Source organism: Chrysochloris asiatica, unplaced genomic scaffold, assembly GCF_000296735.1.
Source record: "Chrysochloris asiatica unplaced genomic scaffold, ChrAsi1.0 scaffold00037, whole genome shotgun sequence".
Classification (NCBI taxonomy): Eukaryota; Metazoa; Chordata; class Mammalia; order Afrosoricida; family Chrysochloridae; genus Chrysochloris; species Chrysochloris asiatica.
Window position 1 is genome coordinate 4966995 of NW_006408555.1, and position 14362 is coordinate 4981356.

At 45.1% G+C, this 14362-nt stretch overlaps 1 protein-coding gene across 1 annotated transcript in view; it reads left to right on the forward strand.

Annotated features, from left to right (window-relative positions):
* Positions 1-14362, forward strand: part of HSDL1 (hydroxysteroid dehydrogenase like 1) — a 17074-nt gene that overhangs the window by 1282 nt on the left and 1430 nt on the right. The window contains exons 2-4 of the mRNA XM_006860294.1: positions 768-1213; positions 1629-1856; positions 6405-6499. Of these exons, the coding sequence (XP_006860356.1) occupies positions 768-1213; positions 1629-1856; positions 6405-6499 (769 nt within the window). The remainder of the gene's footprint in view (positions 1-767; positions 1214-1628; positions 1857-6404; positions 6500-14362) is intronic.

Below are 14362 nucleotides of genomic sequence, written 5' to 3' on the forward strand. Positions count from 1 at the left end.
TGATGACTGACTTCAGTCTTCCATTCTCACTCTCGTTTTCTGAGTTGTTTCTCCCCCGTAATATCAGCTATGGAGTTGTGCTGTGGCACTTTAGGATAAACACTACTACACTGCTAGCCACAAGGTTGGTGGTTCAAGCCCACCAGCTGCTCTTGGAAACCCTATTTGGAATTGTTATGAGTCGGAACTGACTCAGCAGCACTTAACAATTTTCCCTAGTTTCCCTATCTAACCTTTCAAGTAGCTCTTGTCAGTTTGATCCTATGCAGATAGAAGTCAAAAGAGCCCAATGCACAAAACAGACATCCTTCATTGGTTAAACCAAATTACTGTTTTGCTTTTAAGATTTCAGGAGGATAGTATTGGTTTGTGGTTAAAGGGTTAAAGTGATATGAAGTCTATGACTTTGGGGGTTTATCCAGCCTCCATGGCTTCATAAAATGAAAAAAAAGCCCAGATAAAAAGCCAACACAAAATTATTGTTGTGTTTCCCAGTTCTGACTCATAGCAACGCTATACAGGGTTTCCAAGGGCTGGCTGGTGTACTTGAACCGCCAGCCTTGTGGTTATTAATCCTCTGCTGATCCTGTAGCACCACACCAGGTCTCCACAAAAAGCATTAGTGTGGTCAGTTGTCTCTGGGTGCATTTATCATAGTGGGAGTTTTTTCCCCCGTGTGGACTTTTTGTTTTAGAACCTTAAAAATCAAGGTCCATTTTAAAGGTCCACCCCATGAAATGAGCAGGCTTGCTTTCTCCCTTGTGTAGGTGCAACCGATGGGATTGGAAAAGCTTATGCCGAAGAGTTAGCGAGTCGCGGCGTCAACATTGTCCTGATCAGTCGGAACAAAGAGAAGTTGGAGGTTGTAGCTAAAGCCATAGCCGACACCTATAAAGTGGAAACCGACATCGTAGTGGCAGACTTCAGCCACGGCCGCGACATCTACGTCCCGATTCGAGAAGCCCTGAAAGACAAAGACATTGGCATCCTGGTAAATAACGTGGGTGTGTTCTACCCCTACCCCCAGTATTTCACTCAGGTCTCCGAGGACAAGCTCTGGGACATCATTCATGTCAACATCGCCGCAGCGAGTCTGATGGTCCACATCGTGCTGCCCGGAATGGTGGAGAGAAAGAAGGGCGCCATTGTCACCATCTCTTCTGGCTCCTGCTGTAAACCCACGCCCCAGCTGGCCGCGTTCTCTGCTTCGAAGGTACTGGAGTAACCACTGGGGGGTGGTACGAGGAAGGCGGCACCAGCCATGCCTCCCACAACCCTCTCGATTCCTCCATTGGGTTCAGTGATTTGTTGTAAAACTCAGCCCTGGAACAGTTTCCGGGTCTGTTAGGGAAGTTAAGAGGGTACAGCAAGGCAGAAACGTACTTTGGTGGGGTTACAAATGATGGCTAGAAGAGACGTTAGATAATTCACCACCCCGTACAAGTGAAAACGCAAGGCACTGCAGTTACCTGGTCCGATCTGTGGAGCGTTTTGTCAGTAGCTCATGTTTCCTTGTACTTTTGTTTTTCTCCTGAAACAATAGTAACCAAGTCCTTTGCGTTCACTCTGGATGTTCTTTCAATTCCCTGAAAGCTCAAGCCAGCCTAACAGCGCCCCCCATTTACCAGGCTTATTTAGACCACTTCAGCAGAGCGTTACAGTACGAATACGCTTCCAAAGGCATCTTCGTGCAGAGCCTGATCCCGTTCTACGTCGCCACCAACATGACCTCCCGTAGCAGCTTTCTACACAGATGCCCGTGGTTGGTGCCTTCCCCCCGAGTATACGCACAGCATGCCGTCTCTACCCTTGGGATTTCAAAGAGGACCACAGGGTACTGGTCGCATTCCATTCAGGTAACCCCCTCACTCTTTATCAGTGATACATGGGAATCGGGTGGTACGGTGAGAATTAAAACCCGACTCCTGAACAGCTTCATTAAGTCACTGAAGTTTCTTCCATGGAATGATTGTGTTCAGAATATTCAAATGTTCAATCTCTGCAGCGACTCAAAGAGGGAATTATAAAAGTGGGTGGGAGCAGTGTAAAAATGTAAAAATGTTCTGTATTTATGTGGGAATTGCTAAAGAAAAAGATGCCAGGAAGGTTTAAAGGGGGGTACCAGTAAGTCAGTAGTATAATCTGAACAGACCAGAAAGTAGGTCTTCACTTCATGACACCTTTGTGTCACATACCAGTCCAGGGTCGTCCTCAGTTCCCTTGATTAAGAAGTACCATTTTGCTTTGTTTTAAGTGTGTTGTTCTGGCATGATAGAGATTTGAGTCTTTAATATCTTAAAGAGAAACATTTTTGACCTTTGAAATTTTGATTCTTTGGTAGAGAATGCAATGATCTATTGTAAGAGACTTTTATTTCTTCAGCAGATTATATAGATGGTGTCCTGTTTTTTGAAAAAAACGTTTTGTTTAATATGTACCGTTTTTAACATAATCAGATACATTGGTTGGGTCTCTTTACATAACCACGGTTTGATTTACAACCACTGCATAAATGGATAAGTCAGCCAACAGTTAAGTTTTGCTTTTCTCAGAGGATTTGGCTCAAAGTCACTTTAAGAAGAAATGCGATTTCAGTAGCTGTTTTTGGTCTATTTAGTTACTGGAGACAAGCAGAGAAACTTAAGCCGTAGATTAGACATCCGTGACTGTTGGAACTGTCTCAGAAATGGAGACTCAGTGAGGATGGGCTTTAGATGTGCCAGGGGCTGTGTTGATTGTTGTTCGATGCCATCGGGTCGGCTCCGACTCACAGCGACCCCACCTGTGTACCGCTGAACAAACCACAGCCTCATCTTTCACAATCCTCGCTGCCTTTCAGTCCATCCATTCCTGCAGCCGCTGGGTCACTCCGGCTCATTGAAGGTGTCCTTCTCCAGGAACTGGTCCCTCCTGCTAAGTCGCCCAAAGGATGTGAGATGAAATCTTGCCACCATCACTTGTGAGGAGCCTTCTGGCTGCACTTCCTCCAAGACAGATGTGTTCTTTCTTCTGGCTAAAAAAATCCACTGCCTTAGAGTCGTTCCAAGTCATAGCAACCCTAAAGGATAGAGCAGAACTGTCTTTCAGGGTTCCCAAGGCTGCAAATCTTTAAAGGAGCAGACTGCCTCATCTCTCTTCCACAGAGCTGCTGGTGTATTTGAACCACTGACCTCTGTATTGGTTACCAGTTCAGCACTTAGCCCAGCGTGCCGCCAGAACCTCTTTTCTTCCGACAGTCCACAGACATTCAGTAGTCTTTGTTAACACCTTAACTCAAAGGCATCAGTTTTTCTTCGTTCTTCCTATTCACTGACCGGGTTTCCCATGGGCAAGAGACGATTGAAAACTTGGGTCAGGCACACCGGAGGGACTTCTTTGCTTTTTAAAACTGACCGTTTATGGTGGCGGTGGTGGTGGTGTGTTGAGGAGTTGGTTCCAACTCATAGCAACTCATTTCCAAGGCTGTAAATCTTTTCGGGAGCAGAAAGCATCATCTTTCTCCCGTGGAATGGCTGGTAGTTTCAAACTGCTGACCTCAAGGTTAGCAGCCTGACTTGTAACCACTGTGCTGCCAGAGCTCCTCTGACTGTTTATAAGCACCAGTAATTTAATGTTCATGTTGATGAGCTTTCCTTGAGAATCTATTTCTTTCTGCCAAAACATTCTGTTAAGCTGAGTTCGTTCCTGGACTCATTCTCTATACAACGCTGTTTAAGTATTCCCATATTTTTTCTACTTTCATTTTTTATTTTCTTCAAATTTCTTTCAACATTGTCACTTTTTTCCTTCCAGTTTTACACCAAAGATCTGATTCATCACTTTCTATTTTGTTCGGAGCAGATTTTTCTGATACCTTTGCCCCCCGGACTTCTCTTTCATAGTCATCTTTCCTTTTTGTTTTTTAACCATCTGTTCTCTCTGTTCATTTCATTTTATTTTTTTAAAGTTTTTACTGTGAATGATGTGATAGTTTACATGGGAGAACAGTAGCTTTACATTCATCCTATCGTGTACCGTTACATTGCCATGGTTGCAATCAGACATCCTATTTTTTAAACTTTTTAAATTTTAACCATCCGTTCTCTCTATTCATTTTTTTTTTTTTTAAGTTTTTATTGTGAATTATCTAATAGTTTACATGGGAGAACGGTAGCTTTGCATCCATCCTGGCTATATCGCTTCATAGTCATGGTTACAAACAGTCATCCTTTCTTTTGATACAGTTTTCCCAGGTTGAATCTTGCCCATCTGAATTTGGTCAAGACTTTAATTCTCAGTCTCTTGTCTGTATAAAGCATACTGTTGACGAAGTTTGATATGTCAGATGTAATGCATAGAGTTCTAATTTGGGTTGTTTACTCCCGTTTTCTTCTTTTGTGTAGTGCATTCACTAAGAATGGTGGTGTGTGCTTATTGTGACCAGATAATTGGGGTAGACTGAAAAGGAGGGTTGACTGAAATGGGAGGTGGAGGGTTGGGGAGGAATGAGCAAAGTCACCTCAGGTTTGTTGTTAAGTGTCCTTGAATGGGTTCTGGCTCATAAGGACCCTGTCTGTATAGGGCTTCCGAGGAGCAGCTGGTGGGTTTGAACTGCTGACCTAATGAGGTAAGCAGTCCAGTGCTGATCCTGTACCACCACACTAGGACTCAATGTTGAGGACTCAGAAGCTCAGCGGCATTATTTACTCAGGTAGCTTGAGAGAAAACGAATTTTACCTTTGAAGGACTTGGAAAATACTTAGACATGGAGACACAGAGTTGGCAGCTGGGAGGTCGGCTGAGAGATTTGCATGGGCAATAGAGGTGTGCAAGCCACTGGCATTTAACTGGCTGGTAAGCTGTTATGTGGGCACTGTTATTCAGAGAGACAGGAGGTAGAGGGAAGAGAAGAGAGCGAGAGCAGAGCCTCAGGGAGCTGCCACCTTCCGGGGCTCGTCAGGGGGAGAAGAGCCACCTTGGAGACGGAGGACAATGGAAGAGTGATCGTCTATGCCACTGTCCCCTGACACCACGCTCTGGTGACGTGCCACAAGAGATGTTGAGAGAAGGCCGGTTGCAGGGTATTGACAAGTACAGCGTGGAGACTGTGTGTCAGGTAACCCCTGCAGGAGGTGAGATGGGCAGGGCTGACGGCGTGGACGCAGGTGTGCTCTTTCACTGAGATGTGTCAGATTCCATGCTGGAGGTGACGTGTGACCGAAGCTGCTGCCTTCGGTCACTGTGGAAAGTAGAGCACAGGCTGAGTTCTAGATGCCAGGTCCTTCCCCGAAACCCAAACACCAAACCCACTCCCTACCGTCAAGTCAATGTTGCCTCATCCTGACCCTATAGGACAGGGTAGAACAGCCTTGTAGGGTTTCCGAGACTAAATCTTGAGGAAAACAGATTGGCACAAGTGTCTCCCGAGGAGCGGCTGGTGGGTTCGAACCGCAAGCCTTGTGGTTAACAGCTGAATTGCTTAACCACTACGTCTTCAGTGCTCCTATCTCTATGATGTAAGTCCTGAACAAACAGGTCAAGAATACCACCTTGGAGGGGAACCACTGTCTGGTTGGCTCCCTGTGCCTGCGTGTGTCAGGGCCGCCCTGTGTACAGGCTCCCGGCAGGGGCCACACACGGACTCACACACCTGGTGGGAGTTGGAAGGCTTCGATCAGGACACAGGCTCCAAAGACCAGTTGTTAGCTCATAGCAACCCTCTGGAGGCTTTCTGAGGAGTGGCTGCTGTGTTTGAACTTGTGATCCCTGGGTACTTTCCCCATGAAGTCCTGGCTCTCCAGAGGGTCCAGTGGTGGTGCAGTGGATAAGCTCTGCACTGTGAATCAAAAGGTCTGTGGTTCAAACCCACTAGCCTGAACAAAGATGTGACAGTCTTCTTCTGTAAAGGAGACAGACTTGGAAATGCTACAGGGCAGTTCTCCTCTATCCTCTGGGGTCAGAATGGGCTCATCAGCAGCGTGTCAGGGACACTGTAGGTATTCCCCTAGGAGGTTGCCATAACTCCTGACCAAATACTGGACCTCCGAAGTCCTGTGTCTTGGTGTGAAGTTCTCTTGCATAGTTGGGCTCCAACTCCAGTTTCTTTATCTGCTACTAACCCCGTTCGTGTCTGTCTGTGCATCTGTCTGAACCAACTGTCTTTTCTGTTGGAATCACACTAACCAACAGTGGGATTGTGTTCTGTGTGTAGCTCTGTCCAGCCTCATTAGCACTGGGGGCTGAGAGGGATCATGTTTCTCTTCCCCTCCCATCCTCAGTACAGTGGCCCCTAAATAGCTTTTCCTTGGCTTTGTGGAAGGTGATTGGTGGATCTCTGTGGCATTAGACCACAGATTGGTTTCAGCACTTCAGTGCTGATGGCTGTCAGGGTCTAACCTTCTACCTTCTCTCTCTTTGATTCCTAGTTTCTTTTTGCACAGTACATGCCCGAGTGGCTCTGGGTATGGGGAGCGAACATTCTCAACCGCTCACTACGCAAGGAGGCCTTGTCCTGCAACGCGTGAACCTGGATGATCATTTGGGATGCTTTGCCAGCCCATGGGAGCCTGCAGTATTGGGGCATTTGGAAGAACATGATGAATTCATCTCCTGCATTTTCTTTTCTCACTGGTTGTTTAGCAAACTGTCAATTTATCCTTTGCCAAGTAAACCTGGTACTTTTAGGGAATGCTGTGGGGAAAACGCTCAAGTCACACGTGAACGGCACAGAGCAAGTAACTACCGACGCCTGGGAACAAACTGGAGAAACCGAAATGTCGATGCTGCTTCCCCTAAGCTGTTCACAGAGGTGTGGCTCATGCTGCTCTCTGAAACACGGAAACCTGACAATGAAATATACAGAAAATGTGACTTGTCAGCTCTTGTGATCTCAACTGCTGTTGTTTTAAGGGCCGTTCATTACCCAGTTCAGCGGCTGAATTGCAGTATTGGTTTCCCGGTGTTCATCGGAAAGTCCATTGAAGTGTGTTATTTTATAACTCAGCTCGCTGGTATTCTTAGCAGTGAAAATGCGTGTATGTTGTATGGTACAGCTTTAGTTGTTTCTGTATAAATATGCTCTTCTGCTGAACTTCCCTCAGAGGTGTGTGTTTGTGTGTGTCTACGAGCAATTGTATTTGTGGGTGAATGACTTTGAAAAAAGATTTCCTGTCAAGATGGTGTCAGGTGGAATCTGACTGGGTTTTGATACTAAACAAGCCCACCCAATCTTGTGCTGTTGATTTGCCATGTATAATGTTATTTGCCACTACTTGGCTTTGTCGTGTCATTCTACGGTGGCTGGCAGTAATTCAGCCCTTGAATTGGACACGTCTGGGTGACTCAGAGGCATCTCTTGATGTATACTGATTGTCCTTGCAGATAACTAGTGATTTCTCAACCTGGTTCCCTTTTACCAGTGAAATGTGACCCTTTAGAATGTGATGTATCTGGTTTTCATACTTCTTTCTGTGTCCTTCCATTCCATTCCATTCCAGCAGCATTATCAGTATGAACATCGAGTACTTGTGGAACAGTCATTAAAGTCTGCACAAATTATGTCTGTGATACAGTGTAGCTGTTGAAATAATATTAGAAGCCCATTCTTGGTTTGTGTAATGAATTCATGCCTTGTAGTGAATACTTAATATTGGTGTGAAGATAATTATGCACAAATCCCCACAATGTGAGTTAGCATTGGAATCTACTCAGAAACTTTTGTTTGTTTGTTTGTTCAAGTCTTTTAAAGCCAAAACATGTTTAAGAACCACATACATAGTGCTTTGAAAACTGTCCATCACTGTAGGGATATAACAGTGTGTACATATTTAAAGTTTAACTTCATACGGTGACACTGACGCAGAAGCTCGTGAACCAGCTGAGTGTCAGGTGTATGGAATCGTTCTCTCGCGAGATGATGCGCCCTGTAAGCAGGCCTGAGTTCGCTTTTATGAATGATGCACAGTTTTGTCAATGACGTTGCCAACAGTGGTGAAGTCCAGAAGCTTGTCTGCTGATAGACCCTGTCTGGATAACGTAAGAGGATCTGCTATGGAAAAAACGACAGACTGCGGATTCAACGTAACGTGGTGAGCTACGATGACGTTACCTGGGAAGCATTTCTTCTGACATATCTGGTGTTTGCCCTCACCCAACAATTAATTTATGGTATTTAATCTTTAATCCTGGTGTGGCACTATGGGATAAGCACTGGACCGCTAACCACAAGGTCAGCAGTTCAAGCCCACCAGCTGCTTCTTGGAAACCTTATATAGGGTCACTCTGAGTTGGAACCAACTCGACAGCACTTAACAGCAACAGACCTGGTATAGCACTGTAGGATAGGTACTGGACTGCTAGCTACAAGGTCTGTGGTTCAAGCCCACCACCTGCTCCTTGAAAACCCTCTGCAGGGTTGCTATGAGTCAAATCAACTTGGCAGCACCTAACTACAATAACAAAGCCAGACAAAAGTCCTCTCGTCACTGTGACTTAATTCTAATGGATGTGTGTGGGAAGAAGCTGCAACCTTACAAAAACCTATCTTGTCAGTTCCCACTTATGTTGTTGATAAGTGTTGTTGAGTCCGTTCTGACTCATAGCAACCCTGTTTCTGAGAAGCGGATAGTAGATTTGAACCACTGACCTGGCAGTTAGCAGCCCAACTCTTACCCTATAATGCCGCACGAGGACTCCTATACCAGCAACCTCGTATACGGTTTCTGAGGCTGTAAATCTTTGTAGGAGCAGAAAACCTCATCTTTCTCCCAAGGAGTGGCCAGTGGGCACTAGACCAGTGTTTACTGCTTATCCTACAGAACCACTGTGTGTCCTATATGTAATGTGGTAATGGCTTCCATTTATAGGTGACGGAGGTGTGCTGTCACATTGAGTTTGACTCATGGCGACCCTGTACAAGGTTTCCGAAGCTGTATGTAAATCTTTATGGAAACAGAAAGCCTCATCTTTGTCCCGCAGAGCAGTTGGTCAGTTTGAACTGCTGACCTTGAGGATAGCAGCCCAACTTGTAACCCACTATGCTATCCGGGCTCCTTATAAAGTAGGTGGTGGTGGTTAAGTGCTGTCGAGTCACTCCGACTCCCAGCAACCCTGTGTAGGTTTTCCGAGGAGTGGCTGGGGAGTTCGAACCACCGACCTTGTGGTTGAGTTGACCTTGTGGTCTAGTGTTGTTCTTACAGCGTCACACTTTATAAAGTAGGTATTGAATCATTCTGTGATGAGAAGTTTTTGTTTCCCACTCAGTAGGTTGTAGGTAAGTCCGCATATGGGCATAAACACAGTTGTCAGCTGGTCCATCACTTCAGTGAAAAAGCAAGGCTGAGACTTTAGCTAAGTACTCCCTAAAGTGTTTTTTCCTTGTCTTCAGAGCTGTTTGAAAGTTTTAGTTGGACCACTGGTGTGTCTAAGATTTCTTACTGAGACTATAGGAAATAATGAACCTTTGAAACGTAATGTGTGGACTGAGAATTTAAAAGTACATGCAGCTGCTTCCACTTCCTCTGGAAGAGGTTTTGTTGCAAATGTTTGTAAACCGATTGCTTGGAATAAGAGATGCATTCTTCTTCCACCTAAAGAAATAATGAAAAAATGTTTCCAGTAATTACCCTGTGAGTACCTGTGGTGTGGGTGATTTGATGAATCCCTAGAAAATGACACAGTGTGGCCAATGTATCTTCTTAAACTATGGAGACATTTCCTTTCCTAGTAGGCTAAGACAGGACAGATTTTGATAATTGATTTTGGCACTGAGCCATTTCTGCCAAGTGGAAGGGATGAAAGCGAAAATGGAGTGGGCTCCAGGAAGAGCTGGAAGAAGAAAGGGGAGACAGTGGGTACAGACAACTCTTTTGATGAGTCATTTTCCTCATTAAACCTGGGAACCCCAGGTTTAGAGGTTTATCTTCAGTCCTGACACTCTGATGCCTCCAAACCCAATGGCAGTCATGTCTCAATATTGTCTTGGCTGTTCCGCGTTAAAAGAACATTTAATTTTGAATAAAGATTTACTTTCCGGAACGTTGACTACTTTATGTCCATGAAGCAGTGTGTTTAACAAGTTATTCATTTAACTTTTCATTGTGATTTGGGTGTGAATTTACAAAGCAAATTGGTTTTCCATTCAACAGTTGAGACACGTTTTGATTTGTGACTTGGATTACAGTCCTCACAGCCCTCTTGCCACTTCTGTGTTTAGCGTTTTCTTACCCTTTCCTGCCTTCTGAACCTCTGGGCAAATGCTGCCCTGTTGATCTTGGGTGGTTGCTTGTTCTAGGGGTGTGTGTCCCACTCATGTTCACTTATAGCCCTGTCTGTATTCCATGTGAGTCAAGTGTTAACTAAAGACAATGCAAAAATGGCTGTGACCGTACATTGACAGAGAATTTACAGAGGTTCAAGGCAGATTCAGAAGAGAACATGGAATGAGGGATATCATTTTTGAGTCAGATGGATCTTGGCTGAAAGCAGAGAATACCAGAAAGATGTTTGCCTGTGCTTTACTGACTACACAAAGGCTTTTGATTGTGTGGATCATGACAAGCTAAGGGCAACATTGTGAAGTATGAGTATTCCAGAACACTTAATTGTGCTCATGAGGAATCTGTACATAGACCGCAAGGCAACTGTTCAAACAGAGCAAGGGAACAACGAATGATTTAAAATGAGCAAATATGTGCACCAAGGTTGGATTCTTTGACCACACTTATTCAGTCTGTATGCTGAAAAAATAATCTGAGAAGCTGGATTATATGAAGAAAAACTAGGCATCAGGATTGGAATACTCTTTTACTATCTGTGATATGCAAATGATACAACCTAGCTTGCTGAAAGCACAGAGGGTTTAACATACCTACTGATGAAGATCAAAGACCACAGCCTTCAGTAAGGATTGCATTGCAATGTGAAGAAAACACAATTCCTCACCACTGAACCAATAAACAACATCCATATAAATGAAGAAAGATTGAAGTTGTCAAAGACTTCATTTTGCTCTAATCAGCCATTAACACTCATGGAAGCAGCAGTCAAGACATCAAATGACATATTGCACTGGCAAATCTGCATAAGACCTCTTTAAAGTGTTAAAGAGCAAAGATGTCAGTTTGAGGACTAAAGTGCACCTGACCCAAGCCATGATATTTTCAGTAACCTCATATGCACACGGAAGTTGGACAGTGAATAAGGAAGATCGTAGAAGAATTGATGCATTTGAGTTATGGTATTAGAGGAGAATATTGAAAGTACCATGGACTACCAAAAGAACAAATAGATCTGTGTTAGAAGAAGTGTAGCCAGAGTGCTTCTTGGATGTCAGGATGACCAGACTTCATCTTTCATACTTCAGACATATGTTGTCAGTAGGGATCAGTTCCTGGAGAAGGATATCGTGCTTGGCAAAATGGAGAGTCAGAGAAAAAGATGAAGACCTCCAACGAGATGGATTGGCACAGTGGCAGCAGTAATGGGTTTAGTTAGGCATAGCAATGATTGTGATGTTGACCCAGGACTGGACAGTGTTTCGCTCTGTTGTGCATAGGGTTGCTACGAATTGGTACTGACCCAGTGGCACCTAACAACAACAATTGTTTGGCTGAAAGTTGAGCCATGAGGCTGAGTTCCATTCCAAGCCAGAAGGGTCACTAAGGGCCATAGTCTCAGGCTTCCACCAGTCTGTGGTCAGTAAGCCAGGCCTTCTTTATGATTTTAAGTTTTGTTTTCACATTTACCTCCCACTCTCTCCAGGACCTCATACTGTGATCCCTTTCAGAGTGGTCAGCAGTGGTAGCTGGGCACCATCTAGTTCTTCTGATCTCTTGGTACTGGAAGTGAGGGTTCACATGGTCCCTTAGTCCTTTGCTTGTTTAATTTTTAACAAGTGATTTTAGACCCTGGACTGGTGGAAAGGTGATAGACCTGGGTCCTAGAGCTCCCTCAATCCAAGCAACTCAGCTCTGCCATGCCCAGCCCCCTTCAATCTAGAGGCACCCTCAGGAGCTGGCAGCAGTATCTTCCTTGTTTGGTGGCTTCACTATCACATGACAGCTATGTTTGCAACTCACTGGTCTCCCCCATTTCCCTCGTCCACCTGTGTAATCCATGGCATACCAAATCACTGCTGCTCAACTCGCTTCTCACTCATAGCGACCATGTAGGGTTTCTGAGACTGTAAATCTTTACAGAAGCAGACTGCTACATCTTTCTCCCTCTAAGTGGTTGGTGGGCTCAAACTGCTGACCATTCGGTTAGCAGCCCAATGCTTAACTCATGGCACCACCAGGACTCCCATTTAATGGCGTAAGCTGAACCAAACCCACTGTCGTGCAATCAGGTTGATTCCAAGTCCTAGGGTTTCAGAGGCTGTAAGGCTTTATGGAAGCAAAAAGCCTCATCTTTCTCCCTGGGGTTGGCTGGTGGGTTTGAACTGCCGACCCTGCGGTTAACAGTATGGTGTTTCTCCTACAGTACCACCAGGGCTCCTTCGTCACTTGTTTATTGTTAAGTGTCTCAAATTAGTTCGTACTCATAGCAACCTTGTATAGGGTTTCCAAGGAGCACCTGTTGGGTTTGAACCACCAACCTTGGAGATAGCAGTCCAGTGCTTATCCTACAGTGCCACACAGGGATTCCATTCAGTTGCATAGTGATTAAAAAACAACCACTTCATTGCTTTCGAGTCAAATTCAGACTCCTAGTGACCCTGTGGAGTCCTGGGGTGGCACTGTGGGTTAATGCACCAGACTGCAAAGTCATTTGAACTGCAAGGTCAGCGGTTCAATTCACCAGCTGCTCCTTGGAAACCTTATACAGGGTGGCTATGGGTCGGAATCGACCTGACAGCACTTAACAACAAGTGACCCTATGCATACTGGTATGGCATCCTAGGATAAGCAATTAACCTCAAGGTCAGGTTGAACCACAAGGTCGGTGGTTCAAACTCACCACCCACTCCTCAGAAACCCTATACAGGGTTGCTATGAGTTGGAACTGACTAGGTGGCATTTCATAACAGCAAGTGACCCTGTTGGACAGAGTAGAACTACCCCATAGGGTTTCCTCGGCTGTAATCTTGAAGAAAGCACATCTTTCTCAGGTGGAGCACCTGGTGGGGTGGAACTGATGACCTTTCGGTTAGCAGCTGAACCCTTAACCACTTCGCCAGCAGGGTTCCTTGGCATTGTGAAGGATTATGATTACAGCAGCCTGACTACAGTTAATACCCCAGTTAGAAGGACACAGTTAGGCTCAAATGCATTACATACACAGTGGTTGCAGGAAGCTCTGTTACTGTTAAGTGCTATCGAGTCAGTTCTTACTCTTTAGGACCTTGTATAGGGTTTCCAAGGAGTAGCTGGTGGAGTTGAACTACCATCCTAGCAGCAGTCCAGTGCTTATCCTATAGGGCTACAGCAGGAAGCTTTGAGGGCTTACAAATGTACAAGAGTCAGGAATTAAAAGTTCATAAAATCGAATGCAACCTCACAAGACTTAATCAGATATGTGTTAGTCTAAATACTAAACCCCCACTACTTGGAGCATGTACCCAGGACAGACAGCCCTCACTACACCCTTATAGTTAGCTATCAGTATAGTTTTTGGGTGAGGAGGCTGGGTCAATTAGAAGGGCCCAGCAGGAAGAGTTTCCACTAATGGTGTGGCACTGCAGGATAATGCACTGGACTGCAGGGTCCGTTTGACTGCAAGATCGGCAGTTCAAACCCACCAGCCGTTCCTTGGAAACCCTATACAGGGTTACTATGGGTCGGAATAGACCATTCATCGTTTCTGGCCAATGTTAGCAGACTCACGAGCAAAGTGGGTTGTTGAACCAGAGTTGCCTGTAAATCTGACCTTGTTGTTGTTAAGTGCCGTCGAGTCAGTTCCGACCCATAGCGACCTTGTATAGGGTTTGCGAGGAGCAGCTGGTGAGCTTGAACCACCAACCTTGTAGTTCAAGCGGCTTTGCAGTCTGGTGCATTAGCCCACAGTGCCACACCAGGACTCTGACCTAGGTGGGCCAATTTTGGAACTTTGAGTCCCCAAAGCTAGCGAATCCCCAGCGCAGAGATTCAAACTTTTGGTTCTCAAGGACTTTACTGCTCCTATGCAGTTGGCCTTGAAACATTTACTTATGAAGATCAAAGAGCACAGCCTTCGATATGGATTGCATCTCAATGTCAAGAAAACAAAAATACTCACCACTGGACTAATAAACAACGTTCTTATCAATGGAGAAAAGATTGAAGTTGTCAAGGACTTCATTCTTCTTGGATCAACTATCAACACTAGTGGAAGCAGCAGTCAAGAGATCAGACGACGTATTGCATTGGGCAAATCTGCTGCACAGGAACTTTTTAAAATGTTGAAG